The sequence below is a fragment of the Lepisma saccharinum genome, chromosome 19 (assembly GCF_977018435.1).
Source record: "Lepisma saccharinum chromosome 19, izLepSacc3.1, whole genome shotgun sequence".
Classification (NCBI taxonomy): domain Eukaryota; kingdom Metazoa; phylum Arthropoda; class Insecta; order Zygentoma; family Lepismatidae; genus Lepisma; species Lepisma saccharinum.
The window spans coordinates 48,936,922-48,960,261 of NC_139247.1; the positions used below are offsets into that span (position 1 = coordinate 48,936,922).

General features: G+C 36.7%; 1 protein-coding gene across 1 annotated transcript in view; it reads left to right on the forward strand.

The window, feature by feature from the left end:
- LOC146003149 (uncharacterized) overlaps window positions 1-12,707 on the forward strand; it is an 88,512-nt gene extending 75,805 nt beyond the window's left edge. Inside the window, exon 3 of the mRNA XM_083141332.1 lies at window positions 11,500-12,707. Within this exon, the coding sequence (XP_082997458.1) occupies window positions 11,500-11,730 (231 nt within the window). The 3' untranslated portion in view covers window positions 11,731-12,707. The remainder of the gene's footprint in view (window positions 1-11,499) is intronic.
- The last annotated feature ends 10,633 nt before the right edge of the window (window positions 12,708-23,340 follow it).

The following is a 23,340-nucleotide window of genomic DNA, read 5'->3' on the forward strand; positions in this document are numbered from 1 at the left end:
TGGAGTCGCTCAAATATTTGAAGGGGGTACACAAATTTAACGGTGGGCTTGAGTCCACCCTGTAGCTACAACCCCTGCTTCCTAGAAATACGAGCTCTACCGATATGCTCGTTTCAGAATTTCGAACCATTAAGAACCGAGCTGTATACGGCAGCATTAGGCTCTGCTAAAAAATAAAATTCGATAATATGCCAGTGCTTTAGATTTTGTTTAGAGCTGAGCTGAGCAGACACCGCTTTGAACTGATAACGATGCCGACTTGTTGAAAATATTGATTACACTCGAATTATATGAATCAATACCAAGACTTTTGCTTTGAAATATTCAAGAATTACACCTGAATATGAAATTACATGTTATAAAAAAGAAAAAGAAATTTCTTTCACACAAAACGGGTGCAAACTTAAAGGAAACTTCGAAATTTGCATAATTTTCAGGATAATTTGACCGCGAAAGTGTGGCGCGGCATTTTTGCGGAGTCTTGAAAGATCGAAATGCCGGGAAAGTGTCGGGGTATCGGTAAATAATTCCAAGCGATACTTTCAGATACCGATACCGATACATCGGCTTAAAACACCAACTCCAACAAACAAACAAACAAACAAACAGCATACCTTCTATCAAGTTTAAAAAAATCACTTTTTTATGCCAGTGTTGAATTTATATAATATGATTGAATGAAACAAACTGAGCGGATTGTTTGATTTTGGAACGCAATCAACCTTCCTTCAGTTTAATTCCACGACGAACCGCCGAAAAAAAGTGCAGGACAAAATGTTCAAATACCATGCGGGAACCTATAAAAGAAGGGTTCAGTTCCAGCTATTTGATTACCGGCCATTTAAACCGACTCGCTCGGGAGACATCTGTCGGCCGCTTCCGTAACTAACGACCCTAAGTTGAAGTTGATCGTTCGTCCCTTGTTGGGGGAAAAGTACACTTTAAGCAATTCGTTTGTCATTTGTGTTCGCTCAACAAAACCCACAGCATTCAAAATTTTCGCCTAAAACCAGCCGGGTCCCTTTTGTAAATACAATCCCGAGGAAGAGGCAATTTAGCTGAAGTCTGGGTCCACGGATCCCAACGGTCCTGTCCTCCCATTCGCAACATGACAGCGGCGACCAACCAATCACATCGTAATGAAAAAGAGTCCTTTTAATCTCGCGGGGGGGTACACGGGTCGATTACAGTGATTCTGACCTCTCCCTAGCCATTTCCCAACGATTACATCCCTCCCCCATACTTCTCTCCCTCCCCACTCCCCATTTGATGAAAGGGAAGTCTCCCCTATGTTGGGATCTGCCAAAAGTGTTGCCAACCGCCGTCGCAAGTCGCTAGCAAATTAACAAAATGTCAGAGGGGAACAGGCACACGTTCATGAACATCAAAGTCCCCTTTCCTCTTCTTTTTCTGATAAAATCAAACATTGTTTCGTTTTGGAATGCGATTTTCAATTGTCTGTAATGTTTTCCAGTTTTCTTAGCTTATCTACCAATACCCGAATATGAAATATATTATTAGGTAGATCAATTGGAAAGATATTTAAGCCACATGGATGTTATATTATGTAACATTCATGTTCAAGAAGAATTGGCTAATCAGAGCATTTTCAAATATATCTCCAAGCCATCTTCATTCTCAAAATTTATCTCCGAACCATTAAGCTATTACAAATATTCTCAAATTTGTATCTCTACTCCATAAACTAATATGAATATTTTCGAATTTATCTCCAAACCATAAGACATTATAATTATTCCCGAATTAATATTACATATTTCAAAATAAACATGAAATAAAACTAACAACATATTTTGATATTGGATGAGTTTTACAGTTCAAATTACACTAGTTTTCCAATCTTCTTCACAGGACGTACAGGCATCCATGAAAAAATAATAATAATTTGTACATCGTAAAGGTATTTTGCACGACGGAAAGTAACGAATCAACTTGCAACGCACCCTTCTCTAAAAACCAACCTTATATCAACCCCGATGTCAAAATGCACACACCAAAAAATCGAAGACACTTTTACAATCAAAAGAAACACCCTTTTATTCTGTGGAGTTCAATCTACGTTTCAAAAATGGTTATTGCAAATGCATTTGTTTTAAAACGAGGCTGGAAGACTTAAGAAAATTAATTAAAAGTAGAAACATCTTAGAAATCTGAAGCCTGAAATATCTAAATGCTTATAATATTGATCACCCTAATAGCGATTATAATATTATTAATGCCGACTTCTCTACGACGCCAGGGGTCCCGGGTTGGAACCCCGGCCTTCGTATGGATGTTCATTGTTTGAGTTTGTGTTTTAAGTCCACTTTATGCACAGAATGGCTAATCGGGACTGGACCTACAGTTTAAAGTTGGATGCGAACCACTATGTAACTCCACCGGGTATCGTATCCGGGACCCCTTGATTACAAGGCAACGACGCTGCCACTGCGCCATCGGGGAGGCCATATATTAGAGTATGAAAGTGATAGAAGCACTAGACAATGTTCAATTAACATTGCATCATGTTATACAGGTTCGGCGAGGATAGTGAGAAATGACACAATTGTAGGACCAGAATCCACATCCATTGATTTACACACACGAGCACCAAACGAACAGATGTATGTTTTCACCCGACACTTTTTCTTCCAGCTCCCTGTATTTTGTATTAAAAAAATGTGTATAGTCAGTCACCTTTACTTTCGTCTTATGGATACACTAATCATGCTCTCACACACCTACATCGAAATACCTGTACAGTGGGATCCATACGTATTACCAAGCAAATTGTCCATCACCACTTTTACTCCTTTTGCTTTATGCAATGAGAGCTTCAATAACTGATACAAAACACAAAATAAATATGATGAAGATAAAAACCAACGAAAATATTCATGGCCAATTTGCTGAGCAATACTTATGGATCCCACTGTACCATCAGAGTTAAATCCGAAATCAAGTGATTCGATTGGGCCAAATTCGCCTTGAATCACAGTGCAATGGTCAGCAGCGTCTTGCAAACTGGAGAATTACTTCGGTGTGCTAGAGACAGACAAAGCTTTGAGTAAGAAATTTTCCATCTTTCTAATTTTTTTAAAAGTAGCGGTGAATTTGACACGTAATCAGCCCTCCAATCCCCTCCTCTTAATGCACACGAACTCTCCGCTGGTTACGGTTTCTTCTCTGGAACTATATGTCTGTGATATATTGTACATTTGCATCTATTATACTCCAAACTATTCATTCTATTAACTGTCCTCTTTCCTCCACTTTTGAGGAAAATGTTAGATCAGCGGTATATACCAGCGGTGGAAAAAATAATTGGCACACACTTTTTCATCATGAGAGGAAACAACATACAAAAGAGCTATAAATTGATAAACTATTTCTTCATTTTTATATACTGTACACATACACAAGTACTTAGCTGTCCAACCAAAAATAAAACATCAACACAAAATCACTTCATTTCTAAATTGCATATCTCAATTGATTTATTCATTGTATGTAATTATTTAAAGGATATCCTTGCTGTCCAAGAAATAAAATAATCACTACTGCACATACACAAACGCATGTTGGAAATCACATGATGATAAACAAAATTCATTCATGACTGAACACAAACGACACCATTGTTTCCCTTGATGTGCGGGAACAGACTAATCTTATCGCTGCTACAGCTAGCAAGTTCAATGAAACTGGAAGTTGAGTAGACATTCGAGGGAAGAAAAGAATGCAGCTTGACAGGGAGCGAAGTTTTCGAACTGAGATTATGTGCATGGGAAATCCCAATTTGCAGCGTCTTCCTGATGTGATCGAAGATAAAAGCGTTCTTCAGCTGCAAGTGGTAGGAAACTTTAGGCAAACGTTTCGTTACAAATCGACAGTTTGCGCGCACAACCTCGATTGCCGGTTTTTGCGTGTTTTCTACTTAATTTGATGATATTTCACGGTTATTTCGCGAAAAAGCGTTCATTTCGTGGAAAAGGACACATTTCGCATTGCTTCGCGAATAAAACTCATGCATATTTCATCATTGGGGGTGTAGTTACGCGCAGAATGTTAAAAATTGCATCTTTTTTCCACATTTCGCGATTTCGCGCATCGCGAAAGTTCTATGTCCCTACTTATATTTAACAGTTGTTTATTCAAATAAATGGATTACAAATATTTCGGTTATTAACATGAAGGTTAAAATAATATGACTTGAAACTTGTTCAAGACAACCGGAAATGGGTACGAAAAGAAAAACGTCTGACGGGAAAACCTCAGCAAAGCCCTCAAAATGACTGCGTTGAAATTGAAAATCTATTCATAGTCTAGTAAAGGATCTGAGAATTAAATTGATCTTTGCCTGCATTCCCGGACATAATAGTATCTGCATCCTACTCAAGCTCGTAAAAATCTCGAAACTCGATTGCAAGGACTTCTGTTGTTAGCTGGTCTCCTCATACGCAAGGAGCTGGTATCACTGTTCGCCGCGAATCGGCACAGCGCAGGCCGTACTTCCATTGGACGATCCAGCGTCAATTATTGATGAGACGGTCGTTAGTGAAAGGATATTGGTAACAAAAGAAGCTCTGCTTCCGCAACGGGAATAAAAGGAGGAAAAAAAACGAACAAAGAATAGCAGTTGGAGGTTGATAAAAATTGATGGCTTAAAAATGACATCAGTAATAGTCTCCCCCTTCTTTTTTTTCTCCCTCCACTCCAGGCTGCCACGACAAAAGAAGTTAGAGCGAAGCTTGAATCAGAGACGCCATTTTATGATGTTCAACGTGCCTGCACAAGAAATGGCCATCTAATACGCATGATTTCAAATGCATACGTCCTTTCCTTTTCGTTCAACATGTTGGGTGAAAACGCACTTCAACACTTCAATAGGAAGTGTTTTACTCTTTTAAAATGAACATCATAAAGACTTCATGGGGATATGTTCCAAGTAGAAAAGTGTTGCACAACTTCTCTCTTCTCCGGATTATGTTCCAGATAGAAAATTGTGGTACAAAATCTGTCTTCACCTTTGTGTTCCACTCAGAAATAATGTTGCACATAGTCTCTCTTCACCGGAATATGTTCCAGACAGAAAATTGTGACACAAAATCTGCCTGCATCGCGATATGTTTCACTCAGAAAAAATGTTGCATAAAGTCTCTCTTCTCCGGAATATGTTCCAGATAGAAAAATGTTGCACAAAGTCTCTCTTCACCGAAATATATGTTCCAGAGAGAAAATTGTGACACAAAATCTGTCTTCTCTGGGATGTATTCCGCTAAAAAAAATGTTGCACAAAGTCTATCTTCACCAGAATATGTTCCAGACAGAAAACTGTGACACAAAATCTGTCTTCTTCGGGATGTGTTCCACTCAACAAATAAAAAGTTGCACAAAGTCTATCTTCACCGAAATATGTTCCAGACAGAAAACTGTGATACAAAATCTGTCTTCTCCGGGATGTGTTCAACATAGACAAATTGTCATTAAACCATCTTACCATATGTTCCACATAGAGAGAATTTCTATTTTCTTGAAATTGGGATTCACATAGAAAGAACCAATGTATTATATATATATATATATATATATATATATATATATATATATATATATATATTATATACATATATACTTTTAACAGCAAGACTAACGTGTAGTCAGCAAGAAGATAATTGAGATGTGTATGACGTTAGTAACCTTGAAGGAGGCATGTGAAGAGCATACTAATCATATCTGGGAAGAAAAATTTGGTCACGCATTTTCGTGCGTAAAGCAAACATTAAATAAGCATCTACAAAAAAATTGCATCACGCTCATTAGGTAATCTGTTCATACGTAAATAAACAAAGTATTTTGAAAGTTTTCTTACCGGAGAACAACGTACTTTATTAATGTATTCAAATGTACGTTCATCATCTGCAATAAAAAGGGTAATATCAGTCGAATTTATTTATTTAACTGTCAAGAAGAACTTTGAAAACACTCATACGTGTTAGCACTGTTGATAAAACTCAGTAGATTCTATCTTTAGCAATAAACATTTATTGTTTTGTTACCAACATGTTAGATGAATATTCAGAACACATCTCTTTGCGATATAATAGATCTTAGAATAGAGATGAATATAAAATTTGGTAGCAATTTTGATTTAGATCCTGAGATGCTTATTATTGTTGCTCTATTTCTACTTTTCCTATGCACACGATTAAAATTAAAATAAACGCGCAAATTTCACTGAATTTTGACGATGACAGATTAAGTTGCATTGATCAATTAGTTACATCTTCGCAGTTTCGGCATAGCTATCTACAAAAATATTCATAACGAAGAATTTGATTTACGGCTGTATACTTGGGGTATATTTTCATTGTCAAACAAGGTAATTCCATTCCGTGCTTATGAAATGTGCACCATGTGGAGCATGAATTCCAGCTCAAGAATATTTTTGTAAATATCCTTTTTTTTGTTACTTATAAAGAGAGTTGAAAATTGTAAACAGCAGTGTAGGCTGTATGTATTTCTTGAAACCTCATTATTTGAATTTTGGTAATTACTGTTTTGTAAGAAAGTGCAGATACAATATGTTATTTCTACTTGCTTTCAAAGTTAGAGTTGTGTAAGAGCACATTAAGGCATAATTAATTTTCACTTTCACAGTCTTTCTTTTATCTTATTCTGTTAGGGTAAACATTTTTGCATCTTTGAATACGCTAATTGTTAACCATATAATTAAATTTATTTTCCTTGAAATATTAACTCTATTCATAGCGTTTGGAGAGCAGCTGATGTACTTAAATCAATTGATGTCCCTAAGTACCTCTCTCACTCTCATACTAAAAGAGATTAAACGTACGTTATCAACCTCTTTTTATAATGTATATTATGTATTCGAGTAATTTTTGAGTAGACATATTTAATTTATTTGATACCCCAAACCCTATCATCATTTATGCTATAATTCTGTAGCAATCAATTTCGCACAGTACTGAACATCTTATAGTTATTTATCATCAACATGGTCAAGGGATTAGAACTGTTTTGTAACAGTAAATAAAATCATATTGTAATTAATTTATAACTTCGAATATACATTCAATATTTTCTGAATTAATAATTGATATAAAAGTATATTTCTCCGTTTAAATCTAAATATATATTCCTTCGTAATAACTAGGGAAAGGAACTTTAGGTAAATAAATGTTTTTTCTGCGATAAGATAGAGACCCTCATTTTTGCCAAAATTCTTATCATAGCCTTATATGTCAACACAGCAAATTTTATTTTACATAAAAACACATATTTTCCAGTTTTCCGTATGTAAATACATATTTTGCGAATTTTCATTTTAAATACATAAAATCGCTCGTTGACTTCATCTACCTCGAAATCCTCCAAGGAAAAATGTTTATTCTCCGCACCTCTTTCATATCGAGAGTGCTAGGTTTGTTTTGTCTTTGAAAACGCTCGCTGGCAGACTTCTGGCACCTCGCCTACGATCCTATCGGGAGAAAATAGCTGTAAGTAGCTGGGGCTGGCTACACGTAACGATAGCAAGGCTTTTTAATGAAGCAATGCAGCTATTGTGGATAGAAGACATAAAATTTGACAATGTTCTTCTCTTGACAGATGCTGCAGCTTACATGCAGTGGTCTTGCCGTTAGCTACCCCAAAATGGTGCACGTTACATGTGTGGCGCATGCGTTGCATAGAATATGTGAAAAGATAAGAGCTCTTTATCCCAATGTCGATAAACTGGTTTCAAATGGGAAGAAAGTTTTTATCAAGTCGCCTAGAAGAATAGACATTTTTAAACAAAAATGTCCTGAGGTTCCCCTTCCCCCTACACCTGTAGTTACGAGATGCAGAAGTTATGCCCAGAACTTTGAAAAAAATTGTATCTGTTGTAAATGATCTCGACAAAGAAGAATTCTGCAAGAACTGTTGATGGAGCCCTCCTTAAAAGTCGAATTGGCATACATCTCAACAAACCTGTCCATTCTCTCTAATTCCATATGAAAGCTTGAATCGTCCGCGAACACTTTGGCAGCTTCCATTGGTGAAGTCCGTATAGTAGAAACGAAACTGAAAGAACTCACTGGATCTAAATGTCTAAATGTACAGAATTTTTGGGGAAAAACCAAGGTTTTCAAACATTGTGCCAAATTGCATGTGTTTTGGAAGGAGGTGAAGTAGAGGAAGAGGAAGCTTTGGAAAACTTCAGCGTTAGTGACATTTCGTGCTTCAAATATGCAAGAATTGTTTCTTGTGACGTGGAGCCATCTTTCTCACAATATAAGATGCTTTTTAGAGATAATCGTCACAGATTTACAATGGAGAATTTGGAAAGAACTATGGTGATCCACTGCAACTCTTCCAAAAAATAGCTCGCTAAGAGGTAATCATTTAGAAACTAATTTCAGGTGTTTAAAATGCATGTTATAGTTTGTTTTTGTTACCAAATGTTTTTATTTTTGTCACATATTTTCCTGTTTTTATCACATATTTTCAACATTTATGACACATAAAAAATAAATGTTTCTGAGTTTTTTAGCACATAAAGTTCCGTTCCCTAGTAATAACACTGTTCAAAATTTCAACCGTTTGATATATAATTCATTTTTATTCTGTTAGGAATTATTTGTAACAAATAAATGTTATTGTAAATGTAATTTAACTCGTATTTAGTTAGATATTGCTAGTTGATATGAGTAGGAAAAACATTTTTAAATATCTCTAAATTATTTATTTTAAAATATTTTTATTCGTACAAAACTTTACTGGTAACGGCTTTCATCACATATTCAAAAAATCCTAAATACGATCATTATACAAACTAGAAAACGTTCTGAGATTTTGAACTGGTGTACAACTTTCGAACCATCCGCTGTCATTCATTGGCGCTGGCGACGCCAAGTCCTCCTTTTCTAATGGCAGGGGCAAGCTTCTCATCTAGAAGGATCAGCGGCCAACTTCGCTGGTAGATTGAAAAATAATATTGATAAAAGCAAGGAGGGGAAGAAGTTTGGAGATATTTTGCGGGGAGAGCTGAAAGCTGTGGATAGAAGAATCCCTGTGTAAACAAAGCTAAAAGGAAGGAACTGCAGTTTTCGCCGGGGAATCGTGTGTCGAAATTGAACCATTATCCTTCGGTAGCTACTTTCTTTGACTCCTTTTTGGGCGCTTTAATACCCTTAGCATTGGAGGTAATAAGTTCTAGGATAGAATAAAACTCAGTGTTACCAGGTCCTAAACATTTCCTGTGGCGATTCTTGTTACAAAACAAAAACTGCAAAGGAAGAATATTTTTATTGTAAGTGTTGCATGTAACAGGTTAACCTGTATACAACACATATTGAACGTTGTCTAATAAAGCATTTAATATTACGACGTTAGAACTTGATGTTGCATTCTATTGCATGTTCTTCTTCGTTCTAAATATACATTATATTTTTGTTACTAAACCAAGTTTTGTATTCTTGAAACATATCTTTGGTGTTTCATTCAGACACGAAAAACCATTGGGCAGAGTTCTAACAAATAGATATGACAGATCATCATAAGTTGTTGAGTTGTAGTAAAATCTTGTACAAAAAAATAATTGTGCACAAACTCAATCAGATGTACAGTATAAATTATTGTTCTTCTTATTATTATTATTATTACTGACATTCTATCTTCATATATAACCCCCATTAGTCGGGACTCGAATTTCGCACTTGTACCGCCGTAAAAGATGAAAAAAATGTTCTGGCAACCCTGCCTCTAAATGTACTGGTGTTGATTTTTGGTTGCCGATGTGTGGCAGGGGTGGTGCCTGTTTTTATAAGAAGGGATCAGGGGGAATGTTCTGATTCGAGGGAACGTCGCAGCCGACTCGCTTGATGAGGCTTATCGAACTGAAAATTCATTTCGTGCTAGTTCTCGTGGCAAAGCGATCAGCTCTGCTTACACAGATTTTGTGTAAGCGGAATCAATTAATGCGATCCAGACCTATGCGATATAAAAATGACAGTTACAGCTATCTTCCCCTTTTATGCGCATAAAAAAGAAGTACCAGCAGTTGCTGTATCAGTTTAAAAGTAAACATTAGGAAGGGAAGATTTGGGAAATGATAAGAATCACAAAGTATGAAGTCTGTGTGAAACTTTTGTCAGTGTTCCAAAAACACAAATCGATCTTGCTTTTCGTTAATATGTAGGATTCTTAAATCAGAAAGCTATCCTTTGACAGTGGTTATAAAATACTGTTCATGCACAGCGTACTTTTAGAAATAGTGCAAAAGTTGTCAGGCCGTATATAGAGCGAGATTTCGTGTCTAACCTCATAGAGTAAACCCTCTCTAAATCCAGGCCTCACAACTGTTGAACTATATCTAATTTCTAAAACTACGCGACAATACAGCATTTGACTGGAGTTTTCTCGTCTTGTACGTTCATGAAACAAGCGCCATGCGTTTATAGAAGAAATCGTACACCTCGTGACGGAAGGAAACTCAGTGTGTTGAACTGTTGACTTCAACATAATGTTTCCATCAATGTACGAATATAGTTCAATTGCTGCATCTTACTGCCGCCCTTCATACCAGGTGCGAACCCCGCGTATATGGCATTATGTTTGTTCTATCGTTCATTACATCTCCTAATCGTCGCGATTAACCAAGAGGTAGAAATACAACTAGAAACATCTTACTATAATTTACAGAAATATATTCGCACGATTTGATTTTGTTTATTTTAAGTACCTACATAAAAAGTGTGCAAGTTAGTTTGTACTCATATCCGGACGTCTGTTAATCTTTCTGAATTGGAATTGTTTTACAAGTTGCAAGTTGCGGCCTGCAAACAAATTTGTGGAATTCTGAATTTAACCAGAGCGGCCTGGTTCTGATATGATTATGAAAAACCAACAAAAGCAAATTACTCAAATCGTAACACATTACCGAGTAACATATTGTCATTACTTCACTACTCGGAACATAAATTTGTCTTATTACATATTAACATAGCACCAAATTAGCCTTTGTTGTTGATGTTAACAACATACAATAGAAATGCACGATAGACTTTAGTAATCTACAGTAAACTTACTGCAAGGCAAGGTATACGTGTACAGTGGGATCCATGAGTATTACCGTGCAAATTGTCCATCACCATGTTCGTGCACTTTATTTGACCCAATTAAGAGCTTCAAGAATTAAAAGAAAACTCAAAACAAGTTGTTGAGAATTTCTGCACCAGCATGCATGAAAATCCAACGCTTAAAAACACATATGATGTAAGATAAAAATTAATAAAAATAGTGATGGACAATTTGCACGATAATACTCATGGATCCCACTGTACATAAGGTTAATTAACTAATGTCCAGTTGGGCTTCTTGAGTTCCTATACAGACACAAACATATGCCTCTACTTAGTATCTTGTCATGTGCAATCAACTTCAAATATGTTTTCAGTTTAACATTAATTAACCCTCTTTACCTTTGTATCGTTGCAGGTGAAGGTCTGGTTCCAAAATCGACGGACGAAACACAAAAGAATGCAACAAGAAGAAGAAGCGAAAGCACAAGCTGCAGCAAATGCACAGAAAAATTCCCATCACGTGACGAAATGGAAGCAAGAAACAAATCAGTCAGCCGAAGGATCAACTAGTCCCGAGAACAACTGCGCACCTGGCGGCCGGCACGAAGATAACGACAACTGCAGCAGTTCGGGCTCTGAATCTTGAGGTTTTCACAGACTAATGCGTTAAAGCTTTAACTCCAAGGGTAAAAACAATGTATAAAAGCTTATGGAAAATGAACGTTTGTGCCATTGTGAAGTGAAATTACAAGATAATCGAAGGAAGTTTGTTAAACATGCCAAAGTTTCGATTAAATAAATGCTGTGTGAACATTTTTTTTAATCATCAGTGTTTGTGACTTGGAATAGAAGAAACTATTTGCGTGCATTTTATTACACCACAGTTCGTAATGTGGTTTGTTCGTTTGTGTACCTTATTACTTGTGGAAAGAAAAAGAAGAAACATAAATCTTAGAATGACGTGATTTGAGATACAGTGACATTAGTCCGTTGCTCGATTGTAATGGAAAATTGGACAGAAGGACTGCCTCCATTAACATTAGCGGCAGCAATAATAACTTATCTTTAAATTAAAGGAAAAACATCACGTTTATGTGCCATACTGTTCCTTAGCCAAAACATGGAGATTTTTCAGTCCTTTCATAGCTCACAATTAGTCCGAGATGTGCATAAATCATATTTCCTGCCAGTTTATTGTTTCAACAACAAAATCTTCCGTTTAGTGGTATATTGCTGTACATTGTTCTCCCAATGAATATGGATCGATGTTCGTGTATGCTGTGTCTGTTAAAAATCTCAGTCATAATTTAAAAAGAGTGACTCATCGAAATACTCTGAGAAACAGTATTCATATTAAAAATATACTCCAGCGTTTAAAAGTGAAAAAATATGTGTGTCCCTGTTAACTTATGAAGTCCACCTTACATTTTCATTACTTAAAAAAATCATACTTTTGATGTTGTCGATATTTTGTGTGAATGTATTCCCCGCCCTCCAAACCCACAAACAAAACATCATTATGTAAATATTGTATACATGTCCTTGTGTATATAATTATCTATGCGGATCGATTATAAACTTAAAATATTTACAAGTTGATTCCGACATTAAATTTTACTTTAAATCGTCTATTATTGTTGAATTTATTTTAGTTAACTTTTTCCTACACATTGAGTTTTGAATAATATCACAGTGTCTGTTTAGGAAACAAAAAAGCAAAACATTGTCAGCATATTAGATGAAAGTGAGACGACAAATTCGATGAGGTTGTGCAATATTTTTGAAAGTTCTGGAGGAAGACCTAACTAACAGATGGGTACCGAGTTCTATTTAAGTCTATTTTATGCACAGATAAGATAATTGTGACTGGGCCTACAGTTTAGAGTGGGGCCGACCTCAGTGGCGGAGTGGTTAGCACAGCCCAAGGCTACCGGGTTCGAATCCAATGGGCATGGGCGTTCTTTGTGTGTCGTTTCATCAATTTCATGATAAGGGTGGGCAACGAAGGCATCCTCTCAAGGCCCCATTCTATACATATTTTCTCGATTAATTACCGTTCTGTTTATTATGTCTGTGTCGAGCCGAGGAAACAAGACCTTCAGCGCTTTCACTGCCTCTTGAATTCATGCGAGCAAGGTCCTGTGTCGCTAATACTATATACTCGAGATCACGAACCTGCCTTGGGTGTAAAGTCAAGAGCAAAAATAATAGTAGGCAAAACTATCCTTCGCTATTTTCATTCTACATCTTGTGTTGTTCTAAGGAATAAAATTCTGTTGATGCGGAGCCAATGCTCGTCTCTGCCTACTGACGTTTTTAATTCAATTCATGGAAAACAGGCTGAATGAAAAAATGGTGGACAATTAGTCTACCATTTATTTTGTCGTTGAGTACAAATTTCACCAGGTAAACCATCCATCACATCGTCACTTTATTTTTACTCATTGCGTGTGCCAACGATGCAGTTCAAAACCTATATGCCAGCTAATACAATTCGATTCCTTAAAGAAACATGAGGAAATGAATGACAATAGTAATGGACAATTTGCCGAGTATTGCTTATGCAGCCAATTGTAACGCTCACTAGAAAGTGGGCGTATTATTTTATCAAGAAGAAAATCTACATCTCTGCTAAGGTATGCAACTACACTTGAGAATTAACTATAAACCAAGAAGACTAATAACTGATCACCTAAAAATCAAAAGCAAATAATTTGTCCACTAGCCTGTTCGTTCACTTTGTCTTACGTAACGTAAGGTTCCATAAAACAAAACCGCCAGCAAGAACAATAGAAGAGTATGTAATAAAAGAAAGAATGTTAAAAAATGGGTAAGTTTTTTTCTATTTCTCAATATATTTTGAAACCATGATGGTACACGTTGTAGACAATAACTATAATTATTCACAAGTACTCTGCATGCTGAAGATATCAGTTTATGTGTATTTGAATTAATGAACACAAGAACTAACGTTTCAAAGCGTGAAAACTGATTAATTTGTTCGACATTTATGACAAACATTATCTTTTTGTCCTGAGTTTAAATGAGCATAACATGCAAAGTACTTCTGGATAATTATAGTTATGCTTGTAAAGATGTATATAACTACTACAAAGCGTGATAACTGTAGGTGCGAGCGATTCCAGGTTATATTTATTAGTATATTGTTCTTTTTTAGACAACAATAACAAAAAGCTAAAAAGAAAAAAAAGAAACATGAGGTAAACAGCCCGTTTATGGCCAAGGCCCACCAAACGGCATTTCTTGATAATAACCTCAGCAACTATTGTCAGTTCTACAATAGTCAAATGGTGCGATATAAGCATCTTCGGTAGGGATGAAAACATTGCTTTCTTCCCAGGAATATTCGGGTCTGGTGGACGGGGGAGATCTCCTTCACCCCTCCTCTTAATTCGCACCTTGGCAATATCAAACATCTTTCTTAATGCTATTTGACTTTCAAATTTATAAAGATATTCGGGGATAATAAACATACACAATAAAACACTTTATACAAATATTAAATTTATTACAACAAAATACACGTTAACGCATCACAACATGCAAATTCTAACGAAAATCTGAACTACTTTCTTTAGAACTACAGAACTACTTTGTGTCAAGTAATCTTTTTAGGTGACTTACACTGCGTCAGGAAAAAGAGCCATAAATTATATTATTAATTAGATTTTCAAAATTTTGCTAACTGCAAATCCAAAATAAGTAAGATTAAAAAATATATTTTTCTCACTTGGAGAAATAAATATGTTACAATAATTCTTCACACAATTAGCATAAATCTGAACATTTGCTAAAGAAAGGTAAATAAGTTGAAAAAGCAGCAAACGTCGCGACGCCCCAGGAGAGTATTAGTGCCCTATTAAGATTAAATAATAATAATAAAAAAAATTAAAAAAGCAGCACATCATTTCCGACAGGGAAAAGTCGTTAATATGCCACCGCATTTATATAGCTTAAATTGAACAACCGCTTTACATGAACTTTGAACTTTTAAGCTTTTCAAATGGTAACTTTATCATTGACAATTCAATAAATGATTTGAAACTAGAGTAACCATATATTTGGTACTTAAGAAAAGATATGGGCGGCCTGGATGTTTCTTTGATTTTCATTTCAATCAATTCCATCTAAACCATTGTCACGATTGACCAAAAGTGGAAGAAAATCGATGTAACATGAAAAATAAAAAAATATTAAAAAGTCCGAGAAGTTAAAAATTCATTGATCGAACAGAAAGTTTGAGAGAAAGAGAGAGAGAGAGAGAGAGAGAGGCAAGTTGATAATTACGCTAATGAATAGCAAGACAAGAATCATACAATCATAAACGAAACAATTACAACACATGTTGAAAGCTAGAACTGTTCACGAAATCATGACAAGCGTAAAAATACCCACACATGCACTCTGTATTTTCTAACACAGAGTTCTGTCCCATAATACAAACAGCAAACTTCTAATTCTTAGTGCCGTAAAACTTATCTGAATTCAGAATTTGCGACAAATTTTGTAATTTTTTTCTGATTTGTGAAGCACTGAATTATATCATAATTCCTAATTCCTGTCGCTTTATTCTCTTCTTATGTTTTATGATGTAATAATTATACCAAATATTTCCTGGTAATCTGGTGATTCTACAGTCAATGTATCATCCTTAATTTACATATCTTGATTTATATTTTAAAAAAGCACTGTATTTTTATCGAAAGTGCTGATGGAGGTATCAGTACGATAATAAAATGAAACAGCAACTTTAAACTTGCCGAAAGAAATGTGCTCAATGAAGAACTAACTACAGTAAGATATCTCTTGACCAAAGGGAAGCCTGACACAAATTGAGATGTACAGAAAGGACGGGACAATGAAAAGCGACGTGGAATGTTCGAACCAACTGGACAGAACTTTAATTCTTGATTTGGCAAGAAGCCAGAACTGAATTGTTAACGTGAAATAAAAGAGAAAGAAGAGCTGGTCACATTCTTCGCATTTTTGGTGCAGTAACTATGTTGCTATGTGCGACTGCATAAGTTTGAAGCTGTGGTATTAAGTGACAGTGACTGCGTTAGATCTGCAAGCGAACATGAAGTTGGATTTCAAGATGTGCAAGGCCAACGTTACACTAGGTAGGTTTGATCCTGAAGCAAATCTGAACGGCATTTCTGGATCCACTTTACTGTATAAAAGAAGGGAGTGGAGAAGTAATTTAACAGTTTTCTTGTAGAAGCACGTTATTCACATTTCACCATCTTTTCAAAGAAACTAATCTACATTTCGGATCCATGGTAAATTTCTCGTATCGGACAAACGGCTGAAATTTGCTAGTTCATTTAATTTGAATATTCGTACTTACGTATTCTGCATTGAGAAACATTGCTGAAGGTGGCATTTCGCTTATTTCACGGAAATAAGCTCTATTTGCGACATATCGAGTAAGTTTTCTTCGTTTCTTTTTGCCTTCGGTAACATGAAAAATGGCGGTCACAGTTTCACTACCGTACTCGGCATGCAGTGTTTCCACCCCACTGCACCCAAAAATACCTACATAGCCCCACAAACCATTGATGCATAGCCCCACGAACCATTCATACATAGCCCCACGAACCATTTTCGGTAAGGTTAGGTTAGGTAGGGTCACTATAGGTTCCAATAGTTAAAAATTGGTTTTGAAAAAAATATGCATAGCCCCACACACCATTCTCGCATAGCCCCACGAACCACTGACGCATAGCCCCACGAACCATTGACACATAGCCCCACAAACCATTTGCGGAAACGTACCTTCTTCAGTTACAAAAACACGTGTTTGGAAACACTGACCGGGATTACGTCATCACACACAGGCTACATCCACCTGGAAGTAAATGGATGCAAGGGCTTTCGTGCATCGGTCACACATTTATATCGAAAAATAGATGATTTACCGGCAAAATTCAATGAACGATGCGAGAAAACACTTCCCCGAACTTCCACAAGTCTAAAGAAACTGCATTCGGTAAGTAATTTCTCCTGTAAATTTGAAGAAATCCGTTTGTCCGATACGAGAAATTTACCTGGATCCATAAATATTACTGTACTGATTGTCAACCATTATTTTAATTCATTTTCTTTAACATCGTGGATTTAAGGAATGGATATGTATTGATGGTGATGCAAGGGTTGTTAACTATATCACGGTTTTTGCTTCTGCCACAAATTGAGTAAAATAATGTGAATGAACTTGACGATTATTAATTTTCCTGGGAATATTATAGTCATTCCACACATACGTACATACAGTTAGTTGTTGATCAAAGAAAAGACTGCTACACTTCTACTTGAGTTAACTAAATGTGAATCAAGTCGAATAAACGACAAAGGAATAGGAAATTATGACGTTACCACAACTAATTCTTTGGTAATAATTAGGAAACGAAAGTTTAGGTAAATAAATGTTTTTTTCTGCGATAAGATAGACCCCCTTGTTTTTGCCAAAATTCTGATCATAGCTCAACACAGCAATTATTTTTTACATAAAAACACATATTTTCCAGTTTTCCATATGTAAATACATATTTTGCGAATTTTCATTTTAAATACATAAAATTGCTCAGGTATGTTTTGTCTTTGAACACGCTCGCTGGCAGACTTCTGGCGTCTCGCCTACGATCCCATTGGGGGAAATCATTACCCCCACTGGATCTAACGCACAAGTGCTAATCTCTAAATGTACAGAATTTTTTGGGAAAACCAAGGTTTTCAAACTTTGTGCCAAATTGCACGTGTTTTGGAAGGTGAAGTAGAGGAAGAGGAAGCTTTGGAAAACTTTAGTGTTAGTGACATTTCGTGCTTCAAATATGCAAGAATTGTTTCTTGTGACGTGGAGCGATCTTTCTCACAATATAAGATGCTTTTTAGAGATAATCATCATAGATTTACAATGTAGAATTTGGAAAAAACTATGGTGATCCACTGCAAATCTTCCAAAAAATAGCTCACTAAGAGGTAAGCATTTAGAAACTGATTTCAGGTGTTTAAAATGCATGTAATCTTTTGTTTTTGTTACGAAATGTTTTTTATTTTTGTCACATATTTTCCTGTTTTTATCACATATTTTCAACATTTATGACACATAAAAAATAAATATTTCTGAGTATTTTAGCACATAAAGTTCCGTTCCCTAGTAATAATACAGTGAGATTTAAAATTAACTTAATAACCTAAACTTTAATTGAATTAGTTTTATTGTTATAGTAATGTGCCCAATATTTTGCAATGTTTTAATTTAGGGATGGTATCGAGAAGAGGCTTAGCATATTCTTGGTCTCGTCTCGAATTATAGATTCTTGTTTCGTTCTCGAAAAGCATACATATACGTGTAAAGAACAGTGTGTCACAGGACCAAGTTTTACACGTACAGAGGTCATCAAGGTAATCTTTTCATTTTATTTTTCTGTTTGACGCCTATTTACCACACAGCATAGGGTCACGGTTGTCACGAATGGATCGACTTTTAATCACTATTAACATACGATATGAATTGTCTATAAAAAAAGCTGGTAGATATCCGCTTGGTTGAAAGAGTTGCATAGTAAAGTAAATTTCATTTAGTTTTTTTAGTTTTTTTTCTCCAAATGTCATACCAAAGTCCCGAACGAGACGAAGAGTCTCGGAAACTAAGCCTCGTTTTTATCTCGGTCTCGGCTCTCAGTACCCAGCCCTGATTTTAATTTGGTGAATATTTTAATACAAACCATTAGGTTCCTCATGCATTAATTCTAGGGTGTGCGCGAAAACGGCACATAAGTCACATACTGCGATTTTTTTGCTACTTTCATTTAAGCCACACTGAATCAATTAAATAAAATATTATAAGCATAACTTTACATTGGGCATGTGTAAATATTCCAAAAAGTGATGATCTAAATGTATATCATGTCTGTAAAGTTTGCTATTAAAAGCATAAATATAAATAACTGCCTGTATTTTTTCGGAACAGCTTAGAATTAGAAGCTTGAATATTAAAATAGACAAAAGTTTTCCTTTGCCGGTGCGAAATTTGACCATTTCGTTTTTTTTAAAAATCACAATTTACTTTTGATTGATTAATTTGGTGTTTAAGTCGACTTTATTCAGTAAGGCTAATCGGGACTGCATCTACAGTTTAAAGCAGTGGCGGATTAAAGACGTTATCTCGGAGGGGGCGAACACCCATTTCGGCGCCCCCCTTTCGAACTTTTGGCGTCCAGCACACTTCCCTCACAAACTACGGTCCTACGATATATGTCATAAAATCACTGTCGTAACTAAAACGTAAAACGTTGGAGGCCCAATCGTGTATCATGTTTTTGCCCCCCCCCCCCCCCGCCTCCGCAACCAGCCATGGTATTTGACGGTTACAATTATGAATTGCATGTTTAACTCAGAAAATCCTTATCGCATGGTTCATGTTTATTGAAAGAAGTTTGCATTTTACAACAAAACAAAGCTGAATGTGTATTTAACGCATATTGAACAATCAAGATACAAGAAATAAGTAACGATATTAAATTCAGCGTAAAGTAATTATTTGAAAAACTAGAACATTCACTTGCGTGCTTTGGCATGAGCAAAGTGTTTCACAGCGTGTTCAACGTTTAGCCGTTTCCTTTACCTGTGCTGATTGTTCAAAACGTATAATATTTGTTTTTCTTTGCCGAGGAAGTAACGTGCGTCCAGTTCCTTGCGAGGCCGAGAGATAGGATGAAGTGTGGCGGGCGGCGCTAGCGGAGATTCCGACATTTCCGACCAGTAACGTCCCGCTAATTTGAACATAGCTTTAGCATGCAGATATTTATATTAATATTGCAAAACGAGCACTAACCCGTGTTATAAGAGTTGTTCAAAGTGAGGTCCACCTACATTCACACATTCCTCGTATTGTTTGATGAAATTTTGATTCACACACAAAAGTTCTTCTTCCGTAATTCTTCCAAGTTCTACCCTTATATTGTCTTTTAATTCGTCGATACTATTATTAGTTATTTCGGGACTCTATTTTTTAAGGTTCCCTCACAAATGATAATCGCACACGTAAGTGTCATACATAAAAAATATTTGTTCTAACGTGAACTTTGCGGCTGGCACTTCAATCGCCTCACTTACACACAACACACACACACTGCAATTACACGAAGAAGTAGCACGGCAAGTAACCAAAAAACACACTCTTTCACACAGTACGAAATTAAAACGCTCTTGGTTCAAGGTCTGTTCCTCACTCAATTCGCAGCTCTGTCTAGGGCACCTGTAGTCGCGAAGCAAAGAACAACTCAAGCTCGGAGCTTTCAGATTGCAAACAATGCTCACGAAAACGTTAACGGTTTAGTCTGCAACGTAATCTTGATACAGTGTTGCACATTCAAAACCTCCAAACGATTCTGAGCGAAGCAAAACGCTTTCGAGGGTAAACTTAAGCTGGATGTTACTGGTCGAAAATGTCGGCATCTCTGCTGGCGCTGCACACTTCTCCCGATCTCTCGGCCTCGCAGAACTGGATGCACTGTACTATTCCGCAGATAATATTTTATTGGCTGAAGTTTGGAAAGTGCACGTTCTGCAGAGGACGCAGTTACTGGTAAAGTGAGGAAAATCGAACAAGCAGTGTAAGTTTAATAGTCGTGTTCCAGGATAAAAGTAGTGACGTCGCGAATAGTATACAGTTTTGTGATCAGAGGCGTGCCAAAAGGGGGTTGCTGGGAGTCATAACCTCCCTTTGACCCAGTATTTATAAAAAAGAACATACACACCCCCTTTCGATAACCCTTGGCACGCCACTGTTTGTGATATCTTCTATTGTATAGTGTTTGAATGCATTAGATGTACGAGATTAGAACTAACGTCGCTGGTACATTTTTGAAGTACAAAGAGACGATTTTATTAAAGGCCCGCAAAGCCTCGATTCTATATTGCGGCGGCCTGCTGCACGTACTTTTAGTACAAGACTGTATTACTTAATAAGTGATATATTATTGTGTTCTCCAATTTCATCTTTATTTAACTGCATAACAAAAAGAAAGGAATATTAATTTTAAATTTTAAAAAAGATGGATGGGGCGGCCCCAAAGCTTGAAACGTCACTGGCACCTCAGGTTTTTACAGAACTGTATAAAATACTACAACGTTTGCTGAGCACACCAATCAATCTAAGTTGTTTAACTTCAATAAAATGAAAACTGTAATAGTCATAAAATGTCACAATGTTTGATGTATTTCATTCAAACTTTGCAAATTTATCAATAGCTATATATTTTTTTAAAAAAAAGGCCAGTGTGAGGGTTGTAGGAGAAGAATGATCGCCCCCTGAAGCCTTTAATTCGCCGTTGCAGCACTAAGATTGATAGTTGTACAGTCACGGACACTTCTGGGTTGTAATGACCACATTAAAAGTTAATTAGGTTGTTCCAACCCAGAAGTGTCCGTAACTGTAGCTCGCCTAATGTTATTTTCATCATCGCTCTAGTGGGGCTGGGGTACATGTCAACTGCTCTCTCTCTCTCTCTCTCTCTCCCCCCCCCCCCCCGGCTACGACGTTTCTACAGTGATTGGGCATGAAAGAAAAGGAGTGAGGATATAAAGGTGACGAGAATAATTTCTCAATTCTTTGTGAAGGGGTGGTCACCTCACGACTCCTTTGATCCACCCAAGTAATATTTTACTAGCCTTCACTTTAATTTCATTTCGTACTTATCTTTCGTCTCCCTCCCCATCCTTCGTAATTCTTATCTTTATTCGCCCCCTGTCTCGTCACCCCTTATCAATCGTCACCTCATTTCTTTCGTCACCCCCTTATCATTCGTCACCTCATATCTTTTGTCGCCTCCTATCTTTCGTCATTCTTATCTTTGTTCGCCCCCTTATCATTCGTCGCCCACATCCTCCGTCATTCTTATCTTTGTTCACCCCCTTATCATTCGTCTTCCCTATCTTTCTTCAATGTTATCTTTCGTCGACCTCCTTTGATCGCCCCTCGTACAGTTGGGCACCCTCTTCGTCCCTCTTTATTCCGATATTGTATGTTTCTTAATTGACACTATGTGTGTTATACTTCATTCCAACTGTGTAAATTATTTATCAATACATGAAAAAATAAAATAAGTCCTAGGTGGAAGTCGCCCACGACGCCCCGTTTAATCCGCCCTTGGTTTAAAGTGGGATCCGAACCACTATGTGCCTCCACCGGGTATCGTACCAGGGACCCCTTGATTACAAGGCGGCGACGCTACCACTGCGCCATCGGGGAGGCCCTCACAATCTACTGCCCTCACAATCTACTTGCTTGAAAATATGACATTCGTAGGACATGCTTCGTTTGAACATTTAAAAGAAAGGTTCAGTTGTGGGCAAGTGGAAAATTTTCTTCATGTGCGTGTTTTAACAGCTTGTCAGGAAAGTAAAAAAAGAGACCAATGAAATTGCGCCGTATAGTTAAATAGCTAACCTAAATGTGTGCGAGAGATGCCAAAATTGCTCTAAAACACACACAAAACCCATCACGTAATGCGTTTATTATAACAACAGTTATTATTCCAACCACGTCCTGCGTTATCTTGTTTATACGAAACGAAGGGACGCGACCTCCCACATGCAAAACAAGAGTTGCGCACTTAACCAAGCTGATGTCTTCTTTACATTGCCAAGAACATGGCCCATTCGATCGCAAATAAAGACAGCATCATTTCGCCTCAGGGCTTCGGTCCATTTTCCAGGCTACGGGTAAAACAAAAAGAGCAAAACTGGATATGAGAGCAATTTTAATATCTTGAAGAACCGATTAGGTCCATAAACGATGGGTAATCATAGTTAAAAACCGAGATTGTTTAGTGTAATTACTCTGGCTATTAAAACAACTGGCCTCGGACGGAAAGTTGTGGAATGAGTTCATCGTATTTTTGTTAGGGGCCACAAGAATGGCTCGATTATAATAATTATGTTCGTTACTTGATAAATGGTTTGTGCCTACCTAAAGGAGGAGGGGGAGGTTGGTGAATTTCTCTGTGTCCACATTGGAATCCATCGCAATTAGGTGATCGCTCATTTATCTTGTCTATCGTGGAAGTCGAGATTGGTTCGTATCGGCCGTATCATCTCGGCTTGCAGGTCCGTTATAATGGATATTCTAAGTGACGTTATATGTCTGTGAAAAACTGACTATTCCGCTTGAAGACATCCGCCCTTTTAGAGTAACCAATCAGTATATGTCAAAAAAAGGTGAAAAAGGATA